The sequence below is a fragment of the Erpetoichthys calabaricus genome, chromosome 18, assembly GCF_900747795.2.
Source record: "Erpetoichthys calabaricus chromosome 18, fErpCal1.3, whole genome shotgun sequence".
Lineage (NCBI taxonomy): Eukaryota > Metazoa > Chordata > Cladistia > Polypteriformes > Polypteridae > Erpetoichthys > Erpetoichthys calabaricus.
The window spans coordinates 2,659,182-2,685,330 of record NC_041411.2 but is presented as its reverse complement, the minus strand read 5'-3'; the positions used below and the strand labels follow the sequence as shown (position 1 = coordinate 2,685,330).

At 42.9% G+C, this 26,149-nt stretch overlaps 1 protein-coding gene across 1 annotated transcript in view; it reads right to left on the bottom strand.

The window, feature by feature from the left end:
* The window catches only part of rbm19 (RNA binding motif protein 19), a 120,215-nt gene that overhangs the window by 60,357 nt on the left and 33,709 nt on the right, over positions 1-26,149 (bottom strand). The window contains 7 exon segments of the mRNA XM_028824397.2: positions 11,102-11,218; positions 12,686-12,741; positions 14,016-14,095; positions 18,265-18,325; positions 21,505-21,671; positions 21,755-21,854; positions 24,922-25,122. Of these exon segments, the coding sequence (XP_028680230.2) occupies positions 11,102-11,218; positions 12,686-12,741; positions 14,016-14,095; positions 18,265-18,325; positions 21,505-21,671; positions 21,755-21,854; positions 24,922-25,122 (782 nt within the window).

The following is a 26,149-nucleotide window of genomic DNA, read 5'->3' as shown; positions in this document are numbered from 1 at the left end:
ACAATTAGTAGAGCAAACAGAATGCTGCATACGCCACGAGCTTTAATTTTTTATTTTGAGTGACATATCAAGAAATGACTATTAACGAAAAAAAGATTAAACACATTTCAGAGGCTAACATAATTTAAACTTCACTCTGCTATTTAAAAAGAGAAAGCAAATGTGGAAAAAATACAGCCAGCTGCATATTAATGGACACATTTAGTATCTTAACGCTGGGCGCTGGACACGTTAAAACTGTTGAGCTTTACCTTTTGAGTAAAGACGGCCATTTTAAGTCTTTAGAATTTCTTCAGGACGTTATAATGGAGCCTAAAGAAAGAGGGAGTCTGGCAATTTTGATAAAATAATGGCAGCCACTGTTCATCACGGTAATTGGCCAGAAGACTATAATTACATTTCAGAATTTTGGCTTTAAAGACTCTAGATTGACCGACAAGCTTTGGCCCATTTCATCTTCTGCTCTCTCATTATACTGAGCTGACTTCCAGCCTGGCAGAATACTTTGGGATGCGGGAGGAAAAGCCATTCAGGCACGAGGGAGACGTGCAAACTCCACACACACACACACACACACACACACACACACACACACACACCCCAACCCAGGACATAAAATCTATTATAAGGCCACCACACGAACCACTGCATCGCCACGCTGGCTCTATGAAACTTGTGAGGTCCAATTGCATTTTCAAAGAAAGAATGTCGGTTTCAACTTTACATTACGGCACGTGCCAAGGTGTGCGACAAAACATGCCGTACACTTACGGGGTTGGGGACGGACAGCTTTCCAGTGTGTACCCTCGGCCCCCCAAGTCATGAGGCGCTTGAAGGCGCACACGTACAGCAGGTTTCATTTGGAGACACAGACACACACACAACATGCTGCGCATTAATGGCAGACGTGTCTACAGACGACTCCATGCGCGTGAATTAATACCGCCACACATGCAGTCAGTCTATTCAGGCCCACCGCCGTCCCAAACATGTAGCAGCTCCATTGTGAACTGTTTACTCTGACACCTCGGTGACCTTGACCGTTGAAGTAATGAAGCTGCGAGTCTGACAATTTGCTTTCATTGAATTGCAGAATTAGTGACATTTCTTCCCCGTGGATCCGTGTGTCACGGCTGCCTTGGCTCCGAATCGGAGAGGATTTCTTCCCGCATTCCTTTCTTTATTCTCATGCTGCCAGCTACTAAAGGCCAGTGCTTATTACACTCCACATTTTCTGCTATCAGCCCTTTTCAAAGGAAGCGGTTGAAGCCGTGGGGCACTGGTGTCAAGTGTTTATTGTGCATAACCTTTAAATTTAGATTTTTATTGGAATTTTGCTTGAAGGTGTAATTATTTGGTATTGGATAGAGTTGTGTGTTAAATTAATAACAGACACAAATATAAAGAGGCCTGCAAACACACACACACACGCACACTCACTCACTCTCCTCAGTCAGTAATTAAGCACACATTCCCCGTCTCTCTGGCCGCACGCTACATTTAAACACTATTTAATCTTCACATCTTCATGCTGTGGCGCACACCATTTCTGCACAAATACAATATTGCAGGCACGCCTGAGAGCGCTGAACCGTGGCAGTGCCATTTTGTCCTCCACTATTCCCTGGGCTCCGCTGGCTAAGGTTCACTGCACAACGTGGAGCTGCACTGCCCCCCTCATGGGCCTGCCCGACAGACACACGCACACACTCGGGGCAAACTGACTCGGAAAAAATCCCACACAGGACCGACTCGCTTGGGTCTCTCAACCAGAAACTTACACTTGGGGGCCACTGGAGAGAAATGCAGTTTGGTGTTAAAAATATTTCACCGTTCTTATTAGCCATTGAAGAGCACCAGGAATGGCCCGGCAAAGACAGAACGACAGCGTGGGGCTGGATGTGACGTGCTGGTGTGAAATTCTGACAAACTGATGCAGCTTCACCATGTGGTGCTGGTCTCTGGGCAGCAAATTAAACAACTGTGTATTGCATTTTTAAATAAAATTAACTGGGGGACACACGGATGATTGTGGGTAGCTTGGCAGTTTTAAGAATCTTTAAGCATCTCGGCTCTCTCTGTGATAGTCCTGATGGGTTGCATTTTTGATGTCCTCTATTGTAATGTACAAATCTGAAATACATTAAAACATATCTAACCTTTTATCCATAGCAGAGTCACAGGGGCCATCTTAGCATTGCCAGTTCCCTGGATCTGTAGCAGGGCCATCAGATCGAGCGGCGCAAATCAACCAGAATTCAAAGTTATTTAAACAAAAAGGTCGCACTTGAACGCGAAAGCGGACACTCGATTGTCAAAGTACGGCTGTTTGTTTTACACCGAGTTGCTCCAGACATGCTGGGCAGAGCTGTTATTTTAGTATTTTCACTTCCCATGATCAGCCTTTTGCTAATTCTGAATGGCGAGCTTGTTATCTTCTTTAGTGAAGACCCTTTCACAGAGTATTTTCTTTGTACTAAGTGCTTTTTCTGGTTCCCCGAAAGTCTCATTTTGCATCGGATTCAGTCCCATTCACTCCAGGGGTGCTGTACAATGGCTCTGACCACCCAAAGGTCATATGAAAATATAATGTCCTCTCGGGGATTAATAAATTATATCAAATCACAAAAATTACAAAAAAACCCTGAGGGCCCAGGCTATCGTTTAATGCTGATGCTACTGTTTTATTAAACAGCCGACACACCGAGTCCCACAATTAGTCTCTGTCTAACATGGATGCCGGTTTGACACTTAATGCCTAAAACAATGAGGGGTAATTAAAAACATTCAGGCTACCTTTATTAACATCTTGCTGTATCTGCTGAGAGATTGTGCGGACCCTGACTTGATACCGCGATGACCCCATGAGCCGTTTTTCCAGGTGAGTCCATTGACTGTGAATGCTGTGATGTTAACATTACCCTGCTGCTGCCTACTGGACACCTCCAAAATAACAAAACAAGACCACCCTCAGATTGCCTTCCTTTGTCACCTGCTCTTTTACTTCACTTGTCAACTGACCCGTGTTGTCCTTTTTGATCCTGGGCAGGACGGCGAGCCATACAAGTAGCTTATACCACTATGAGACACACGTGGACGGTGCTCTGCTAATTATTATTATTCATATTTTTTATTCTCTTTTTTCTGCAAATCACAAGTGGTTATGACAATGTCACTTTGGGTCTTGTAGCACTCAGCTGGAGTCCCTGAGCTGTAAATGTATTGTGACGGATATTTGAATTAAGTACTGCTTGAATAGTTTTTTTTGCTGCTGCTTATTCCGGCTGTGAAGCCGTAACTATAATAATAAGGTATTACAAAAGCACATGTAAAGTCCACAATTGTTTATATAATTGAACATATGTAATCTTTTGTCTACTTTCATAGCCCTAAAATCAGCAGTACACCCGCACAGACACAGGAGAGCACATAAACGCCAAACCAGGAACACCCTGGACGTGAAACTTGAGGCCTTTTCTTAAGTACCATGAGACTCTGCGGTCCTGCGCATGTGCTAGACAAGAAAACGTGACCGCATTGGAGGAAGAGCAGTGTGAAGTGATTCATTGCTACCCGCACCTACACAATCCCACATTAAAAGCACTCAGAGATGGCCAATTGTGCACAAAACTATGGCGAGAAGGCACCCAGACCCGATGACCATCTGTGCAGGCAGAAATGGACCAATAGGTAAAGGCAAAGAAAAAAAGGGAAAGTACCAGGATGAACTCTTAACAGAGCAGTGCGACCACATCGGGCCTGAGAGGGAGCAGCACCACCACCGCACCACCGTGCTGACCTCATTTCCTGTCACGGTCACCATCTGTGTGGAGACCTCAAAATGTCCAAGTGGGTTTCTGTCCACTTTTTCCAGACATCCAAGAGTTTGCTGAACTTGGCGTGACTGTGCGTGGTGTGTGCATCACAGTGTCATTTCCTGCCTTACACTTGATGGCCCAATGATCATTTAGATTATGGAAGTAGCATGGACAGGTAAAATCAACTTTTTGAATAACTTACATATTACGGCTGTAGCTGAAGACTATTTTGCTAATGCATTAGTTGCTTGATTATCCTTTTGATTAGTTAACAGCCATTGGTGAACATTTTATTTAAAAAAAAAAGGAAATAATTTTACTATCTGTTCATAACAGTAGTACATATACATTCCTAAATTACATTTGACAAAAACAAACATAATAAAACCAAGCCTTGCCACAAAACAGAGTCCAGCTGCAGCCTCCCAGAGCTCCACTCGGTCCAGGAGGCTGTTGCTTTGCACCACATTGCATACACAATGGGGGGGTCGGAAAATTGAGAGTCCACCTTATGAGAGGTTAAGGAGTCGTAGTGGACTGGCAGACAGTGTTGAGAAGCCATTAAGAAGGCTAACAGAATGTCAGGTTATATAGTGCCTTGATGTGTGGAGTACAAGTCACAGGAGGTTCTGCTCAAGCTTTATAACACACTGGTGAGGCCTCATCTGGAGTCCTGGGTGCAGTTTGGGTCTCCATAAAGACACAGCAGCACTAGAGAAGGTCCAGAGAAGAGCAACTCGGCTGAGTCCAGGGCTACAGGGGATGAGTTAGGAGGAAAGAGTAAAAGAGCTGAGCCTGTTCAGAGATGAAGAGGTGACCTGACTGAAGTGTTTAAAACGATGAAGTGAATTAGTGCAGTGGATCGAGACGGTGACTTTAAAATGAAAACACGGGGACACAGTTGGAAACTTGTGAAGGGGAAATTTCACTTTAACATTAGGAAGTGTTTCTCTACACAAACAACGATAGACATTTGGAATAAGTGACCAAGTAGTGTGGCAGACGGTAAGACGTTAGGGACTTTAAAAACTCAACTTGATATTTTTTTTGAGAAATAAGTGGATAGGACTGGCGGGCTTTGTTGGGCTGAATGGCCTGTTCTCGTCTAGAGTGTTCTAATGTTCACAGGCCTGTGATGTTACGCCAGCGATACTCTACGGCTAGGGCTGTCAGAGGGGCATCTGACTCAAGTGAGCGTCATGAGCATGCAACCCAACTGGCTCCTCCATTGTGGAGGTCTGCAGCTGGACCCTTCTCATGACTGTAAGGAAAGCACAATGCTTTTAACGTCAAAGGATAGAAAGCTGAGACCACTGTTAAAGGAATACTCCCCCCGAAAATGATGTTTTGTTTTTTTTTTTAATGTTACTTACTCCATGTGGTTTGTAGTGAAAGCTGATAAAATGGATGTCTATGGAGACCAACACTGAACAGCAGCAAACTTGAAAAATCTCACATTCCCCGTGTTGCATAATCCAGACGTATGCTCACAACATGCAAAAGGCATGAATTTTTTGCCGGAATGTTCTTAAATAGATACTTGAGGGTTAAAATCAGCAAACACACTGGTCTAACGTTGTGGTTTTGAACTGAATATCAGCCTCTCCCCCCTTTCACTGCTCCCTTAGCCCCAACATGGCAGACCACTAACAATTACTAAATCTGTGACCTGAGGTGCTCTGTGGTGAGAGGCCACGGCAATTAAACACAATTAAGCCTGAACAAAAAAAAAAACGAACCTGCTTTTATCACCTGATCATCCACACTAAAAAAAAATCAAATTCTAAAATGCAACACGACATCCAAATATCGTACAATAACTAACGCCTCGACGAGTAACATTCAAGAACATAAAAGAATAAAGGCCAGTTAAGCGACAGTCGTACGGGACGAGCATCACCGGAGGACAAATGTAATGTGATTATTACCAGAGCACCGCAGTAAGTCAGGTGCACAGTTCACGCGGGACTTTAATTTACCACGGCTCCTCTGTAATTAATTTTTTTTTTTTTTGTAATATGGTGGGCTGTTCCCTGATGGGGTCTGTTCTAGATGTGTGAGAGAGAAGAAAAAGCATCACCGATGGGAGACAAGGCAGCAACTGGCCTCTCCTCGCATTCGTCTCTGCCATGTGTTTTTTTTTTTCTCTGTTTTATTAAATTGCTATAAGCTGATCGATGCTGTATCAGAAAAAATGGTTAATTATAAAAGAATAAAAGGTTATTTCAGAATTTGTTAGAAAAGTACTACATAAAAGAAGCATAACTGTCAAAGCTTACCATTAAAATTCCCTTTTTTGTTCTCTTCGTGGGTACAAGGTGTCCAGTTTGAGTTGTGGAATCACCAGCAGATGTAAACATTTTCCAAAACCTGGCCATTTTTGACAATTTCTGATTATTACAGATGTATAAATTGTACAGTAGAGAAGCACCGGTCATAAGAATGTTAGCAAAACCCTAAGGCTTAAACCAGTGTACTAATTTGATGTTAAAGTGTGAAAACAATGCAGTGAACGCGTTGGGTCACGTGTTCTACACGCCTCAAGAAGTCCGAGAGTGACCCCAAATCAGCACCTCGAAGTGGCTTTGTACATTCAGGAGGTGACACCGAATGGTACACGGTGACAGCAGACCTTCAATGACCAGAGCACTTCCGTCCATTACGCTTGTTAATGCCTGCCCGAGTTTTGGGGTGAAGCCTCTCCTTTGCAGCTTTACACAGATGGGGGGGGACCCAACACTGGATGGGTAACTAGGCACATTCACACACAAAGCGGGCACAAGCATGGGCTTGAAATGTGAAAAGAAATGAAGTTACCGAGAGAAAGACTCACAGAAAGACTTGCCGCTGGGCCAGGGACTTGAACCTAGGGATGCACCGATACCGAAACGGGTATCTGGTATCGGCCTCGACACCACATTTTCTAAAGTACTCGTACTCGTTAAAAGTCCCCTGATACCGGGGACCGATACCACGGTCTGAGAAATGTCTATGTTTGAGCGGCGTGTAAGGGGTTAATCACAGGCGCCGAGTGCCCACCCCAGCTGCAGCTCAGAGCGGGGAGAAGGCGAGGCGAGACATGTCAGCCGTGTGGAACTATTTCAAAGTGAATAAAGACGACAAAACAAAGGCGGACTGCAAATTGTGCTCAGCGAAATTGTCCAGAGGAGGCTCAAAAGGTAGCGCATTTAACACAAGTAATTTAATCAAGCACCTAAAATCCCAACACGACAACGAGTACAAAGAGTTTACCCACGCTTCTAAACCAACACAACCCACGCTGCAGCAAACTCTTGCAAGACGAGAGAAAATGTCCAGAGACAATCCACGTGCTGTGAAAATAACACAGGCAATTATCGAGTACATTGCATTGAGTGACCAGCCACTCTCGGAGGTAGAAAATGTGGGATTCCTGCATCTGCTCCATGTTCTGGAGCCCAGATATGATGTCCCAAGCCGCCGCTACATGACTGACACGGAGCTGCCTAAACTACACGACTCCGTGAAAAAACATATCCACAGCCTACTGCAAGCCTCCTCTGCGTTTAGTTTCACCACGGATATTTGGACAAGCAGTGTTAGCCCCGTGTCGCTAATTAGCCTAACCTCCCAGTGGATAGACGAGAGTTTCTTGTTTTTTTTGTTAAATTATATGACTAAAGCTGTTACCTGTAAATTTAAATCATGTTTTTATTAAGTACTCGGTATCGGCGAGTACTGAAATGCAAGTACTCGTACTCGTTTTCCAAAAAAGTGGTATCGGTGCATCCCTACTTGAACCCATGACTCTGGAGCTGGGAAACTAATTAGGATTCTTTATCACATGGCTTCAGAGCAGAAACACTGACCCACCAGGTCACAAAGAAAAGGCTGACCTCCCTGTTACCTGTGCATGTTTATCTTAAGCTACTTACCTGGGCAAAATTGATTATTTTGTTCTATTCAACTTTGAAGCCATAATCAGCCGCCTTCACTGACGTGCCCGTTACCTGCTTGGCTGGTCTTTGTCCCAGTGCTTTAGCGATGATGCAGTGAGCAGACAGTGAAGTGCTCTTCTGGGAAATGCTTCACCATGTTGTGCTTGGCAACATTCAGTCCCGGTATGACACTAGAAATACTTCTTAGGCACTTTCAACATAATACCTGCTTTTCATTGCTTCTCATTTGGTGTTAACTTTCTGGCATGGACTGAGCCATACACTACACGGTCAAAAGTTTAACAGCACCTCCGTTTTTTCAGTTTGACTTCAGATGTAATCAATTGAAATGCAACGAATGACCTAAAATGGTGAAAAGGTGAGCAGTAAACTAACCAGAGGTTTACATTTAAAGTTTAGGTTAGCAAAAACTGAAATAAAAAGGAAATGTCAGGAATGGGCGTTCTTCAGGGAACAACTCCTAGGTTACAGCTATGGAGGACGGCTGGCTGCTCAACCCGGCCAAGACTACCAAAGACGAGATAGATGGGGGAAAGCTGCTACAGAGGGACACTGTCTCCTCCAAGACGCCAGATGCTGATGTCCCTGCAGCATGGTGGTACCCCAGGTTACCGCAGGGCACCATGGGATTTAGAGTTTGGCTTCTCAGCCCTGCTGGATGCTGTGGGTGCTGTCAGGAGACTTGTATCTTTTTCATAGCCCGGATTTTGCGACTTTTCTCAGTTCGCTTGTGGTAGCGATCTGCTTGCGCTAATCTGAGACAGAGGCGCGGGTCGAGTGGAGGTGGAAGCAGTACCTCAGGAGTGAGGAGGCAGACGGGGGACCTCCTTAGTCACGCGCCAGCCTCCATTCCAGTCGCTCTCCCTGTGGCCACGTTTTGGAGTGTACCTTGCCTCTGGTTAGCTAGCGATACCCGTTTGTTTATTGATATTTAAAGTTTGTCCTGTTTAACTACTACACGGGCAGAGCGTAGTTGGCAGGATTAAAAAGATAGATGTGAAAGGCACTATATAATAGATAGATAGGTAGGTTCAAGCTTGCGTCTTCCTCTGAGACAGATAGATATAGGAAAGGCACTATAAAATAGATAGATATTTAAGTATGGTAGGCAGGATTAGACAGATATTAATTAAAACTTTACAGAAGCTCAAGTGATCAATCGATCTATTTTATAGTACCGTTCCTATATCTATCTATCCCTGCCTACCATGCTTAAATATCTATCTATCTATAAAATGGAAGGGTGAAAACAACTGAGGACAGCGTTCGTAGCCCTTACTGTTTCTTGATGGTAGCCATTTATTCAGGTCCATTTTATCAAGAGGCAGGTATGATTCTCTGCTTTGATGTCAATACAGCTTTGTAGTATATTTAAAGAAATATTGAATAAATCGACACTAAATCATCTCGGTAACATTACTGAATATTGTCACTGTTAATGATAACACAGAGAGCTGCAATATCCCTCTAGTCCCTTCTAATGTCGATGCTTTCTGCAGTCCAAGGACTCAATTATTCAGCAAGCTGTCCAGTTTATTAATGTGTGTTTAGATATCTATTTGTCAAACCACACTAAACCAGATAACACAAAGAAGTAGCATTCATGGTGCCAACCTGGCAATTGTGGAAAGCAATCAGACAAACAGCCGGCAGGTTCACATGTACCTCAGCGATTTCTACAATGCCATGTAAGCCCTCATTCCGGTTACAGAAGTCAGGTAATTGGCCTCTGAGAAGTCAGGTTAACATCTGTAGATTTCACCTCAACCCAAATGTGTGGCCATGTTAACCCTTAACCGGGTGACTGTCTTTGCATGTCCGCTGTGCTCTGTTAGCCCCCAATGTATTTTTCTTTGCGCCACACTCACTTTCAGCAGCCATGGGAAGAAGCATCCACAAAATACATTTGCAGAGGCCAATGATCAGCTGATCGCTTTATACATTCCCGTTGTTGTCTCAATATTTCAGAAATTGATACATTTACATGTTGGGGAACTGAACATGCAATGCAACACTCAGCAGTCGGGTATCAAGTTCAAAACAATGTGTGTTGTGATGTGGTCAGATGTGCGGTTATGAATCGAGCAGCACTGGGTGTAGGACACCAAGCACACGTAAAAGAATGTGCTGTGTGACATCCGGTAACACAAACCTATAAATAAAACGTCAGTTTGACTAAACATATTTATGAAAACACAAGACAGTTCTCGCAGGCGTCATGCTTATTTTCAGATTCATGGCGGCCGATGATAACATTTAACACCTTTTTTTTTTTTTTGTGTGTGTGAAGAGGACTTGTACATGTAAACACAGATTACTAAGACCCCCAGGGTGCTGCATTAACCAGGTTAGGTTTGTGCATACAGAGAGATAGCGGAGATGATGGATGGGACAGCCAGCTGTGACAAAAGGGTCACAGTTCAAAAACATGTACCTGTAAATATTTGCTTTCTTACCTTAACCCACTGTGCAAATATACCCGGGTGACACCGGGTACCACAGTCACTGCCAATATACATAGAATAGCTAAATGCTGAAAACTCTCAGCTTTACTGTTAAAAGGAGAGGATAAAGGTTCAGTGCCCATTTAAACGTCTTACAGCAGATCATAAGACACAAAAACATTTCAGCCTTGGCACCCACTTGGACTATCAAGTATTTCTGAGAGTGGAGGCTAAATGTGCCAGTCGGTATACAGCATACAGTAAATCAGATATTTTTCATTTTACTTCACACTCTATTAGAATTCTGCCTTTGTGGTAAGGTAGGTATTTCAGATAAGGAAGACCAAAGTCTCGGGTTAAGGTCGTGCTGCTCCATGATCGTGGCACCAGAGAGCAGCAAAGTGCTGCAGGTCCATTAGCACAGGGGTGGCACAGTAGGGAGGTGGCTATTGACGCCACCTGAGTTGGCACATTTCCACGAGTTTCTGTGGGTGCTCCTGCTTCGTGGCAGGTTAGGCTCGTGGTGACTTTAATTCGTCCCTAAGTGTGCCCTGTGAAGATCGCATCCCATCCAAGCTCAAGGACGGGCTACAGCCCCCCTGTGACCCCCAAGATATTTTAGAATATAGACTGACGTCATTTAGAATGGACGACTGGACTGCCACATTGTCTGTTTTTCTTTTTAAATAAATCTTCCTCCTGCGTCACTCAGAATTCAGCCGTCAAATTTAATTTCACAGCTTCAGAGGACAACGCGGTACACGCAGCAGGCTTCGCTACCAATAGTTTTCAGTTTCTCTCTTGAGAATCAGTCACCTTTTTAAGGCCTCGAGTCTTCAGTTCTCCATGTCTGAAAGTCATTTAGCCACTGAAAATGTTGTAACAATAAAGTTGCTCTTACCTAAATAACTCCCGGATCTCGCGTACGGTGGCCTGGAACGGAATGTTGCGCACCAGTATCTTGGAACTGGTCTGTTTCTTGGCCGTCTGCTTTTTCTTTGTTGATACGACTGTGGGTCTGTCACACAAAAAACAAAGAAAGCGTTACAAATTCTCTCAGGTGACAGCACAACATTCTCACACTCCTTGAGCAACGCTGCGCCTGATGGATTCCTTTCTGTGGACACACATGCAGTGCTTAACTTGGCAACCGTTAAAATGTGTTATTAGGGTTGTTCTAAAGAGAATTAAGATGGCACTCGTGATTAAAGGCACTACACAAAAAAGACTAATCAAGTTCACGGAGAAAGACAACTATCTGCCTTTAAGCCATCTTGGAACGGCACTTTGGAACTGTCAGCTGGTCTCTTCTCTCAGATTTTCAGTAATGCAAAACATCAGACAACATCAGGAACGTTGGTACGCATTCATAAAAATAAAAAATCTAAATTTCTCTCTGAATTCAGTTTCTTCTTCACGTTATTAGTTATTTCCAGATATTTTCTAACCAATTAACTCAGTGTAGCCACAAGGGCAAGTTGCCAACCCACACGTACTGTATGTATTGTAACTCATTCAATGTGAATACCCAGAATGCAAGGGGAGAGGGAGGAAGAAGAGATCCTGCCATTGGATAACAGAGAGAGAGAGAGAGAGACACTTCTGGTCACTCTGTGGAGTGGGCAGTGAATCAAAGTGCACCCCACAGTAACTGCTGGCAGGGAATGACTATTAAAAATGCATTAAACATTTGGAGCTTAGGTGACACTACACGACAGGGGACATTGCGGATAAAGCACTGAAACAAGGCGGCAGAGTCCCATAAGCTGTTAGGTGACAAAATGTGCTTACCCTGGGGAGGCCATTTTGGCTTTGCTGCCCACCGGCTATGACAGGCAGCACAGTCTTATTTCTAGGTATTTGTACTTTTAACTGAACATCAGAGATCAGGGGTCATGATGGGGTTGTGACCTGCTGATTTTAAGAAAGTGCAGAAGTGAAGCCCCTTCAGTAAGGTGGGGTTTAAAATGGATGCTTTCCCCAGAAAGGCTACATCAAGGCAGGAGCCCAACCGCTGTCTGATGGGAAGAACAGAAGAAGGCCCGAAACTGAAGTCCCCCAAACACCAAAAGGTACACCGGCAGGAGGTCGGAGGAGAAGGCAGACTCACTGCATCTGCTCACGCAGGCCCATGAGATTATTTAGCATTCAAAACCCCGTTTCTTGGTAGCTGTTAAATGTCTGCACCCCTGAGTCCATGTCACGTTTTGAGAGGCTTGGGTAAGCGCACCTCTGTGGCGGTATTTAAAAATAAAGAAACAGAATGGATTCCTGAGCATAACACACACAATTTCCTAAAGTCCTGTTCTCTCTTTGTCATTCTGGGGTACTGACTGTTTGATGAGGGGGAAAAGTGAATTTGAACGATTGTAGTGCAAGGGTTCAGCATCACAAAAAGTGTAAAAAGTGAAAGGCGCTGGATGACCTGTTTCAACTGACACGCTATAATAAATAAATCCTGCTCAAAATGTCAGCAAGTACTTACTTTGTAGCTCTCTCTGATAACTTCACCTCTAACTGATGATCGTCCACTTGGCAATGCTGTGGGAGACACAAATACAAATGTAGATAAAGGCAGCAGCCATCTGCACAGGGCGCGTTCACAATCAGACATTCTTACAAATTATTTCTGTTGCCTCATCCCATTGGAATCTTTCCCCCCTTGACCCTCACCATACTTTTCCTTCAAACCTTCCTATCTTCTCACCCCATTCTCTCCTTACTCCAGGCTGATCACCGGCCCCCAGACCCAGCATGTTCTGATCTCCTCAAGTCTTGCTAAGCTGATCCTGCTCCATTCAGGACAGACATGGCTCCTTCTAACCCCCCAGCCCTCCAGCAGTCTTCCTCTATGCTGAAGGTGCCAGGTCACGTCCTCTTGTTTCTGCCCTGCTTAGCTGGTGTGTAGCTGAAACCTTTTGCTCCAGTCTGAGCCAGCTTGTTTGTGATATGAATGATCTCCTCCGCTGTGACATTCCTGCTGCTCCCACTTCCTCCTTCGCTCACCCAGCATTTAGTTTTACTTTTGACCGGCCTGACACTCCTGCTGCTTCTTTATTTATCTCTCGCTACACTGGCCCACATTCCAAAGGCTCAGTCTCCCCTTTATGGTAACAATTTGTTATCAGTGTGCACTGCAATCTTCAGTTGTGCGCCCTGTAGACCACCTTGTGGTCACGCCATTTAACATGAGGTCTCACTGAGCTCTGTACTGACATCAGTGGGTGACGTCCTCAAACTCGGTTTGGCCAAAGGGTCTGTTGGTGAGCGGCTGTGGTCACCGCAAACACCTCCTCCTCACGACCAAGGAGCCGGTGAAGCTGGGCAGGAAGAGTCAGCAGCTATAGAGAGCCCTGCCTCAGGGCTGGACAGGTGGGCCGTATAAGCGTTTAAAGGAAGACATACTTTAAATAAAATAAATATACAACAGCCTTACACACACACACACACACACACACATTTATGAAATCATTGTCCAGAATTCAGATCAGTGTGCACACTCTGTAGCAGCCCATAAACTGACCTCCACGCTCTCTGATGGTTCACAGATGTTTTTGGACTTCACAGATTGCTGGTATTTGCTTCCTAAAATCTCTTGTGACCTTAATGTGATCTTTTTAGATCTATCAAATATGGATGCTGGATCATTAATTGTGTTTTCACTGCCCAGATATTTTACAATTCTTGTCCATAAAATTTCAAATTCAGCCTTTTCATAGGTTTTAATTTAATTTGGTTTGCTCAGATGTCCGGAACAACAGACATGAACACCTGAGCACTTTGGCCACAGCACACGTCAAGTAAGCACACCTCACCTGGAGCTGGCGGAGAGCCTTCTGGGCAGATTCGGGTTTCTTGTACTCCACAAAACCATAGCCCATCGACAGCAGGTTTCCTAGTGGGGGAGAAGACACCAGGATGAAAACTGGAAACAACTTTATCCCAAGGTGGAAGAAGTCAGATTTTAGATTTGAATCGCTTGAAAATTTTACAAAAAACAAAATAGAAAGGAGCTAAAAATCTCAATTGAATCACATGGAGATGCAGTCTAAGTGTAGCCCACACCGTTCTCAACAGTCTACCAACTGGAGAACATAAGAAAGAAGTTCAAAGCCCGACCTTGCTCCTTAAATGCTGCGTCACCTCTCTTCAGTGCTCTTCCTCCACTAAATATTCACTTTAATATTAATATTAATCAAAACAAACTGCCGCAGCTCCAGTCCTGAATAATCAAACCCAACAAACTCGTGACCCCCAATATCAAATCACCGCCATTGCACTATAAAGCTGTGAACTCCCCTGTCATTGGGTCTCATCCCATACCAATGTGTTAGACAACAGAGACCCTCCTGGCGTGGCCTGCTCAGTTAGTTTACCTTGGCAAGGACTCCCTGAGGTTAGTGGCTGCAGCTCTGTGGACGTCTTCATCACGGCCAACTACTTCCTTTTCTCTTTTGCTATTCAACTCTGCTCACTGGACACAACTTTCCCAAGATGGAAGATGTCAGTTGATTCAGTTGTTTCATTTTAGAGTTTAACAGTATTTTGAATATCTCAAGTGTTGCTCAGTTTGTTTAACAAGACTGAATGCATCTTCATCAAAACAGCTACAACAGCAAAATGAGGAAAAATAGAACTTCCAACAGGTCAAGCCTGATCGATTGCTGACAGCCTATGAATTAGACCTGTCAAACTAACGATGGGACGTCAGAAATCAGAAAATGGGGCCACAAATTAAAGATGTGTTTACTTCTCGTCCATATTCTTGCCTCATTACACGTTATTAAGTGTTTAAGTTAAATGAAGTTCTGTCTTTGACAGTTTCCTGGTTGTGAATTTTGCTTGTTTTCAGAGTATATTATTTCCTGGTCCCTTCCCATCATTCCCCTTACTTTGACAGAACACTTTTTTTTTTATTTTATTTTATTAAAATCTTAAAATCAATTAACATTCCATAGAAATAACTCAAGTTTTACAAAAAATAGATTTGAAACAAATCAACACGCACCCCTGAGAAAGAGAGCTAGGCCAGCAGAGTAAAACTTTAAGCTAGTAAAGATAAGTAAAAAGATAAATTAATAAATGAAGCTGCTTCCTCAATTTAAAAGCTTATTCTAAAATGTTGTTGATTAGATCCTGCCGGGTTTAGTTACAGGTTTGCACAGATCCTCTAAGTGAGAATTTGATTTTTTCCAGTTTGAAATAGTATATAGCATCAGTTCCCCACTGACTTGTATCTTACTCAACTGGAGGAATCCTGTCTACGTGCCAGTATGTAGTGAAGTAAAGGCCATTACAGTTTGTTTATCCTTCTCCACTGTAAGCCCCTCTGTGAGCCCACCAAACACAACTGTTAGTGGATTAGGAGGGATTGGGACATCAAGGCTGTCTGAAAGGCATTTAAAGATTTTGGTCCAAAATGATGTTAATTTGGTGGACACTCAGCACATGTGGCCTAGTGAGGCTGGAACTTGATTGCAACGTTTGCATGTCCTGAAAACATTTTGGACAATTTTAAATGAGAGAGATGCGCTCGACATATAATTTTGAGTTGAATAATTGTATGCTTTGCGCATAAGGAGCTCGAGTGAAGTCTGTGCATTGCTACCTTCCACTCCTTTTCTGAGATGGTGAGTGAGAGATCCTTTTGTCCTCTTGGATCTTTGAAAGGGAGGGACTGTAAAATAGTTTTACATATTACAGAAATACTGTCTGAGTCCTCAAGACTGAGCAATATTCAACACCATCCAACCTCTGCTCCTTAGGGACAAGCTGACATGGATGGGAGTAGATTCATACATGGTGGCATGGATCGTGGACTATCTTACAGACAGACCTCAGTATGTGCGTCTCAGGAACTGCAGGTCTGACATTGTGGTCAGCAACACAGGAGCGCCACAGTGGACTGTACTTTCTCCGGTCCTGTTCAGCCTATATACATAGGACTTCCAATACAACTCGGAGTCCTGCCACGTGCAAAAGTTCGCTGATGACACTGCTATCGTGGGCTGCATCAGGAATGGGCAGGAGGAGGAGTATAGGAACCTAATCAAGGACTTTGTTAAATGGTGCAACTCAAACCACCTACAACTGAACACCAGCAAAACAAGGAGATGGTGGTGGATTTTAGGAGGCGTAGATCCCTCATGGACCCTGTGATCATCAGAGGTGACTGTGTGCAGAGGGTGAAGACCTATAAATACCTGGGAGTGCAGTTGGATGATAAATTAGACTGGACTGCTAATACTGATGCTCTGTGTAAGAAAGGACAGAGCCGGTTATACTTCCTTAGAAGGCTGGCGTCCTTCAACATCTGCAATAAGATGCTGCAGATGTTCTATCAGACGGTTGTGGCGAGCGCCCTCTTCTATGCAGTGGTGTGCTGGGGAGGCAGCATAAAGAAGAGGGACGCCTCACGCCTGGACAAACTGGTGAGGAAGGCAGGCTCTATTGTAGGCACTGAGCTGGACAGTTTAACATCTGTGGCAGAGCGACGGGCGCTGAGCAGACTCCTGTCAATTATGGAGAATCCACTGCATCCACTGAACAGGATCATCTCCAGACAGAGGAGCAGCTTCAGTGACAGACTGCTGTCACCGTCCTGCTCCACTGACAGACTGAAGAGATCGTTTCTCCACCACATTATGCGACTCTTCAATTCCACCCGGGGGGGTAAACGTTCACATTATACAAAGTTATTGTCTGTCTGTTATACCTGCATTGTTATCACTCTTTAATTTAATATTGTTTTATATCAGTATGCTGCTGCTGGAGTCTGTGAATTTCCCCTTGGGATTAATAAAGTGTCTATCTATCTTAGAGGTAGGTGGGAGGAGAGGGAAATCAAGCAGGTTCTGTTTAACAAAGTTTCTGATTTAAAGGTAGTGAAAGAAATGTGTTGCTGGAAAGTTAAATTTGGAATGTAATTCTTCGTAAGATGCAAAGACGTTGTCTATGTACAGATCTCTAAGTGATTTAATCCCAAATGTTTTCCAGACATTGAAAACTGCGTACATTTGAGAGGGTCGAAAAAGGTGGTTATCATGTTAGAGGTGCCACCGATAAAAGCTTCTCCATCTTAAAATGCTTCCTACATTGGTTCCATATTCTGAGTGAGTGAAGCACAACTGGGTTGTTAGTATATTGGCGATGACTTGTATTTATAGGGGTACAAACAAACAACATTTATTTCTAGAGCACATTTTCACACAAATAATGTAGCTCAAACTGCTTTACAGGGGCGGCACAGTGGGTAGCGCTGCTGCCTCGCAGTTGGGAGACCTGGGTTCACTTCCCGGGTCCTCCCTGCGTGGAGTTTGCATGTTCTCCCCGTGTCTGCGTGGGTTTCCTCCGGGCACTCCGGTTTCCTCCCACAGTCCAAAGACATGCAGGTTAGGTGGATTGGCGATTCTGAATTGGCCCTAGTGTGTGATTGGTGTGTGGGTGTGTTTGTGTGTGTCCTGCGGTGGGTTGGCACCCTGCCCAGGATTGTTTCCTGCCTTGTGCCCTGTGTTGGCTGGGATTGGCTCCAGCAGACCCCCGTGACCCTGTGTTCGGATTCAGCGGGTTGGATAATGGATGGATGGAAACTGCTTTACATGATGAAGAAAGAGAAAAAGACAAAATAAGTAAGAATTAAAATTAGGGAACACTAATTAACATAGAATAAAAGTAAGGCTCAATGGCCAGGGAGGACAGAAAAAACAAACAAAAAAAACTCAGACGGATGGAGAAAAAAATAAAATCTGCAGGGGCCACGAGACCACCCAGCCAGCCCCCTCTAGGCATTCTAGATCAGTCCTCATTGTACTCAGGGTTGTGTGCGTTCATCTATTTGTGTCCATGTCCAGGTTTTTATAGCTTGTATACTTGCTGCCTAGTAATAAAATTGAAAATTAGGTGTTGACAGAACACATTTATAGTTGGTGACCTCTCCTCGATTCATTCATTTATTCCAGTGAAAACCAAGAAATGAAACAGAAGTGCAAGTCCTCCACACTTCACTAAGAGGACACTATGAATAAATACACAGAGGGGTCTACAGGAGCACAAAAAGGAACAAACCTGATCGGTCTTTCTTCTTGGAAATGGTGCAGCTTTTTATGACTCCACACTTTGAAAATGTCTGCAAAAAGAAGACAGCTTGTTATATCAAAAATGTAAATTGTATTAAACAAAATAAGGTTATTCAGACTTTTAATTTGCAACTTAAACAAAATATGTATGGAATGGTCCAGTTTAAATTTCACCTTAGTGATACTGCAGATAATCGCTCAACGGAAGATTTTACAATACAACTGATTGTACTGTAGAATAATACAGAACCAAGTACATTAATCTATATAATATTTATTACATACTAGCGTACTAGTGTTGGATCCACACTAAAACTCAGACTTGGATATTGATACCAGCTTTCGGGCATTAGTACTGGTACCAAATAACAGCAAATAACGGCTAACTCTAAAACCCACCTCTCACTACAGCTTACCCGGTGTGGCGCGCTATTACATCACACTACACGCCGCTTCGCTCTTGGCAGTCATGAAGTCACAATTGCCTCAAAGCTTTGTGGTCCTTCCCTGTAAAGCTCCAGTCCATGTACTTTTTGGTATTTGAAATTTCATTTTAGAAGCAAAAACGAAAATAAAAGAAATTTTCAGATTTTGTTTTTTGATTAAAGAATAAAATGAAGGAAAATACAGTATTTTTTAATTCTATGGTAACAAACAGCAGTCATAAACTTAAAATTACACATACTTTTCTAGATTTGTGATTCAGATAATGAAAGTGTTACAGCTCAAAAACAACAAAACAGAACCATTTTCGATGTCTGACACCGGAGGTACTTGTTCTTCTGCACGATTTCTGACGACACGTGCGAACAGTCCTCCTCCTCACAACACATCGAACGACGGCCTTGAAGTTACACTGCATGGCATCAGAGGAGGATGGACCATTACGTTGTTTTTCGGAACAGTAAAAGAGTGACACTGCGGGACGAGGACATGACTGCAGAAAAACTGACTCGCATGTTTCAGGTAAAAATACAAGCTTTGCAAACTTCACTTCACTGATGTAGCAGTTCTTTTATGAACGTTAATGTTGTTACTTACTGTGAAACAGCTAACATTTGGTGATTTCATTTACTAACGCCAATTTTATAGTGCTAGCATTTTGAATGTGTGTGAATGGCTGCTCATTGACAAGTGTAACACATGTTAAGAAAACTTTCTGTAAATCATGTTGCTCTCCTAATGTGTTACACTTGTGCGCACTGTTAATACTCGAAACGGTTACTAGCTATAGTAGCCGGTAAAAGTCAATGAGCAATCATTCAAAATGCTAGCACTATAAAAATTGCCAGACTTAGTGTTAGTAAATGAAATCACCAAATGTTAGCTGTTTCACAGTAAGTAACAACAATAACATTCATTAAAGAACTGGTACGTCAATGAAGCGAAGTTTGCAAAGCTTGTATTTTTATCTGAAAGATGCGACTCCGTTTTTCTGCAGTCATGTCCTCGTCCCGGAGTGTCACTCTTCTCCTGTTCTGAAAAGTAACGTAATGGTCCATCCTCTGCTGAAGCCATGCAGTGTAACTTCAAGGCTGTTGGCCGATGTGTTGTGAGGCGGACTGTTCGCACGTGTCATCAGAAATCGTGCAGAAGTACCACCTCTGGTTTCAGACAACAAAATTGCGTCTGTTTTGTTGTTTTTGAGCTATAACACTTTCATTATCTGAATCACAAATAAATCCAGAAAAGTATGTGTAATTTTAAGTTTGACTGCTATTTGTTACCACAGAATTAAAAAATACCTTATTTTCCCTCATTTTATCCTTTAATCAAAAATATAAATCTGAAAATTCCTTTCATTTTCGTTTTTGCTTCTAAAATGAAATTTCAAATACCAAAAAGTACACGGAGCAGCTCCAATCACATGGACGCATGTAGTTTTGTTTCATGAAGTCTACAAAACTGACGTTGTTCCACAACTCCAAAAGCGAGTGCTGAGAGAAGTGGAGGGGTGAGGGACTGAGAGGAGAACCAACGTTTACTTGCAGTACCCAAAATCCTAAAATGCTGGTACTAGACATTTTAAAATGTGGGTTTTTCGGTTATTTTTCCCGTACCGGTATAAACAAACGTAGAGTAAAATGAACAGGACAAGGAATCAAGTGACCGACTTCCGTAATATTTAGTCTGAAACTAAACCCACTGGGTCACATGACGTCAACAAGCTGCACGGGCAGACTGACTGATTGGTATGGCGCCGTCTTCGGGTCTCTGTGCGGGTCTACTGTGGCACATCTGTGTGTTTACCCAGCATGTGCTCTGGCAGGCAAACAAGCCGGCTGTTACCTTCACTCGGCCATTTCTTTTGTGTACAGCTATCGTTGGACATACTGTGGGTCAGATGGTTTTTGAAGGATTAGGGCCTAACTACTGGAACAAAAACGACAGGCCTGGAACCTGTAATGACGCAAACTCGATGCAGTCCAGAAGTTATCATTGCACTTCGGTCTTTGTGTTCAGGGCTGATATCTCAGGACAGGCTTGTTCTAAAATGTGTTTTCTTTGCTGCGATTTAGTCATCCAGGAGCTCTACACAATGCAAAAAGCACTGATAATATTCTGACGAAAAACTGTCATTTTAAGAAGAGAAAATCGATTTTCATTTTCTACAGACTCATAGACAGACAGGCACCGAGCTAAACTCAACTTTGTTCAAGGTTTTCATCATCATAGAGAAGCAGATTTTGAATTTTGCCCCCATCACCTAAACTTGCACTTACATGGAAGGATCCACACTCCTCATGTCACTCCAAGTCATAAATATTGCTCTGCTGTATTTTAATTACAGGTGGCACAGTGGTAGCCCTGCTGCCTCACAGTAAGGACACCAGGGTTCACATCCCGGGTCCTCCCTATGTGGAGTTTGCATGTTCTCCTCATGTCTGCGTGGCTTTCCTCCAACAGTCCAAAGACATGCATGTTAGGTAGACTGGCAATGCTAAACTGAGCCCTGTGTGTGGGTGTGTTGGCCCTGCGATGGACTGGCAGCCTCTCCAGGGTTTTGTTACTGCATTGCACCCTATGCTAGCTGGGGTAGGCAGACCCCCACGACTCTGTTCAGGAGTAAGCGGGTTAGAAAAGGCCTGACTGTCAAACTCACAGATCCTGCCAGACACGTCTGATTCTTTGCTCTATAAAGCTGTGCCTAATGAATCTATTTTCACATTACAAGATAACACACATTCGTCCCTTCACTGCACTACTGCACGCTCTCCGTCATGTCTACCTTCTTCAGAACATCTTCAGTTGTTGAGAAATTGAGATTCTTAATGAAGAGGGTGCACCCTGGTAGACTCTCTTCTTCCTCTTCCTCCTCCTCCTCCTTTTCTTCCTGATCTTCGACACTTTCGCCACGAGCGACTTCCTCTGTTTTCTTCTCTGACTCCTCTGCACCTTCAGAAGATGATGACATTGGTTATGTTTCCCATAAAAAACATTTCAAATGAGACTGGGCCTTTTTTGAGTAGGCTGGTTACCTTGAGCGATGCCAGGTTTCTCTTTATCGTGTGGCCTTTGATAAGGTTCGGAGAACACGTCCACGGGAGCCCACTCTAGATACAGTGGCACATGCTGGAACTAAAACAGGGAGACAATCGTCAAGTGACTATGGGGGAAAAACACCACATAAAAGTACAGAAAAACAAATATATATATCAGTGTTATATGGCTTGGAACAGCTAAAGGAAATGCACTTGTGAACAGCGGACCCGAGGAGATGTTCTGCCACAAAGAGACCGAAGCAGATCAGGAGAAGAAACAAAAGTCACATCAAGTTAGTTAACCACAAATTAAAACCAACCTGTCATCAAGTCATAAGCAGACAATGTCATAAACACAAAAATGTGCTCTGTAAACTCGGATGAGCTCACCGCTGACATCAGGTCATGTCATCTGAGCCTAGCCATGTTGTAGTTACTGAAACATAATGGCAGCACTCTTAATAAAATACTGGATGATGTTGAGGGAGATTTGTTTTAAAATATTTAGTGAAAATTCAAAGCAAGCAATCCACACAAGAATAAAGAAAAAAGGTTATTACACATGTAGAATAAAATACAAAAAAAAGAAAAAAATGTATCTTCTCTAATCTTAGCTTTTCTTGTAAAACTTTAGTTGTTTCTTTACTTAAAGATTCACAACTTTGTCTTCTGTACACTTTAAACATATGGCGCAGCACTTACAATTAAGTGTTTTGTCCTACATGTTACTTGACACACAAAACACGCACATAAGGTATGCAAGGCTCAAAAGGCACAAGAGGCCCGGTTTAAAACCTTGTGCCCTCTAAACCTTACACATGGCAGGGCTGATCACTAACTGAGAATAATGTTAAGTCAGAGAAATTAGAAATAGTTAGAATATACCAATTCAATTCAACTTATGGCGGTTATAAGACCCTCCCATAGATTATGCGTTATCATTTAGTAAACATTTATGATTCTTATGTAACTAGTAAATGGCTCTTACACTCAGATATGGGGATGGATATTTGAGGAGTAAACCGCAAGACAAGGATTATATTTTTATATTATGTACATTAAAGAACCATCAACAACAAATCAAATTAATAATATAAAAATAAAGTCAAATAAATTGGACTCTGCAGCTGCATGAATAAAAGGTAAAGTACCAGTTCCGGTTTGTGGAAATAGCCCAAAATCTGATAGAAAGCTACGTTTTGTACCGAATACTGGTATGTAAAATTTGGCTGACCTAAGTGAAAGCTTACTCAAGTTATCATATTTATACAGACACACACACACAATTCCAAACATGGTATTTTCAGACTCAGGGAAGTCTAATACATCGAGATTCATTAAATCTCAAAATGGAATTTTTGGAGGATTCCAATACTTTTCCTATTCTTTGCATATGAAAAAGTAAAAAAGGGTTAAAAAGCACAAAGAATGGATTGTAACTCATCCAACGCACACACATTTGTGCTTCATTCAGTAACAACTGAGCAGGTTGTGTTTGTAACTTGTGGACTGATAAAAGAAATACATAAACTGGAAATAATTTGCTTAATTCAAAAAAGAAATTGCTTAAGGGATAAATGAAAACCTGCAGCCATTGTGACCCACAAACCCCCCAAGAGACCAAATCTAAGAACCACTGATTTACAGGACTCCATTTTTGTATGTAACGTTAGGCTAATGTAACAGGGCTTACTGCCGCTTTGCTGCTTGCTCACAGACTGTCCGCTTGTCACGACGGTGTCATTTCTAGCTGCTGTCCTTTTTGAAGTCACTCAGCCATCGAGCCTTTGAACCATTTTCCACCAAGCAGACACGGCTGTAAAGATAAAACCGGAGACTCAAGCACTTAAGTTGCTCTTGGTCCTACTGTTTGGTGGTGATGATGATGATGAGCGGGCGTTGCGGCTGCTTGTTCCAAGACATTAGATGAGTGGTAAAAGACGAGCCAAGTGCCATTACCTTCTCATGCTTAAACAAGGCACAAGAGTACGAGTGCAACATAATGTCCATCGCTTTCCAGATACGAAGTCATGGATTAATACCCTCTTTCACCAGAACATTGCCAAGGAGGAATTTCATCCAGTGGATACTTGCTGGCTTGACATAACAAAAATGCCTTCCCTTCACCATATTTTAGTAAGTCTAAAGGTGGTCCTGCCTGAAATGCTGAGCTAGACAAATAAGCGCTACCTAGATGTACGTGAGATTTCATTCTGAGCTATGAAGGACAAAAAGTGAATAAGTGTCCACTGCAAAAATAAAAAGGGGGAAAATTTATTTAAAGGAGCTCGACTCCTTTAAAATCTGGTCATGTTGGAGGTAGATTACGATTTGGACGTTTTCAGTAAATGCATGTCACGTCTCTGCTGTTAAGAACATAAATTTGACAAACAAGGAGACCATTCAGTCCATCAGTCCCATTGTTACTGGCCACATGTGTCCGTCTTCTTCAATCAGAGGATATGGCAGCCTTTACCACTAACCGAGGTTACCCTGTTATTAAATCCAGGAAGATTAGCGGAAACAGCTGACCTAAGGCTCCACCAACACCAGCGTTTGCACACCATTTACTTATAAAATACATGTGTATAAACTAAAATGACAAAATCTGCATGTGACGCAGCCATTTGCCTGCACTGGGCGTGTGTGCGTAAGCATATAGAGCAGGGGCCAATCAAGGAAGAGGCTTGTAATAAGCACGAACCAATCAGAACACAATCCATTTTCACCCTCACACACTGCAGTACTGAGCCATCATTTTCAGAAACACACAACTCTGGACTGCACTTTTCAAATGTCTCCGTTCTTGGAGGTGAAAAATCATTTGGGGTCATGTGGACAATGGAGACTAATGTAGTAGTATGGACATAGCCTGGTGTTCTTAGTGCATTAAACCGATAGTGACCTGGACATGACAGCAGAACACCACTGTACCAAGTTAAGAAAATTACAGGGCAACTTAAGTTGCTTGTGGGTAATGGACGTGTGCCAAGCAACACCAGTAATTAGGAGGCGCCCGTAGCATTAGCTTTTGACAGCATACACGGGCAGAAACTGAATGGAAGAACACAAACCTTCAGCTGAGCCCTTCACTATCGTGATTACAATGTCGGACTGAATCTGGGCCTGCCTGGCGTCCACAAAGCCAGCCCTGATGATCTCACCTTAGTGTATGCCAGTTTAGTGAAGGTGTGTTTTGCCTCAGTGGGCTCCAGGAACTCGACGAGAGCAGTCAGGCCAGCAGGAGGAAGCAGGACTCGCCCAAGAGTGCCAAACCGGCCAAATACCGCCTCCAGCTCAGATAACTGCACGCCCGCTGGAAGGTTCTTCACCAATAAGACCGTCTTACTACGGGGGCCTGAAGCCTGCAAGAGAAAGGAATGGGATTGACTGGAAATCAGTGTAAGCAGTAAAGACGACCCGTGGAACTTCAGGAGTGGAGGAGCCAAGAAAGAAAGTGTTCAGGAATATGCATCAAAAATCAGTTAGGGGGCTTTTTCTAAATATTAAAAAGATATTTAATTGTATAAGAGCTTATTGATTGTTAAAAAATTTCAAAAAGCATATAACCCACCTACAAATGCAATGACACGAGCAAAAACAATCAAATCACTCTAAGTTTGTGTCTTGCAATTCCTTTTATAGCAAGGACCCCCAACATGAACAAAGTACCACACCAAAAAGGACTTGTGGACAAACCACACACGTGTGTCGCAGATAAAATGACAGCATGGAGAGCCACCTGTGTACTTCCCGCCAGACAGATAAAATGGTGCAGCTATACAATTGTCCTAAACAGAGCAGCCCCCACACACTCTGAAAGAAAAGCGTCTGCTAAACTATATATCTCTCTGTTATAAAAAAAATCTTGGAAGGAGGCAAGACGTGATTTTCTCGGAGAGACACTTGTACATCCCGCGAGATGAGTCTTTGTGCCAAGAGATTTAACAACGCTCAGGGCTGGAAATAAAACACAAAGAGTAGATGACAAAGTTAGAACGTCGTAAAGAATTCAAAAATATTGGTGCGGTACACACACAGAGCAGGTTAGAGGTAATGAAAGTACAGTGGTACCTCTGGACGCGACCGTAATTTCCCCATAAGATTGTATGTAAATACAATTAATCCGTTCCAGACTGTACAAATTGTATGTAAATATATATATTTTTTAAGCACAAAAATAATTATACCATAAAATGCACAGTGTAATAGTAAACTAAATGTAAAAACCTTGAACAACAGAGAAAACTAACATTGTAAGAGTTCGCGCTAGACCCTTACGAACCACTCGCTGTAAACTTTCTTTTAATAAGTTTTAAGCACTGGGAAAAAAAAATTAAATGCCAGGGGAAAAAAAATTAAATGCCACTTCTCTTGCAAAACTTTTCAAAC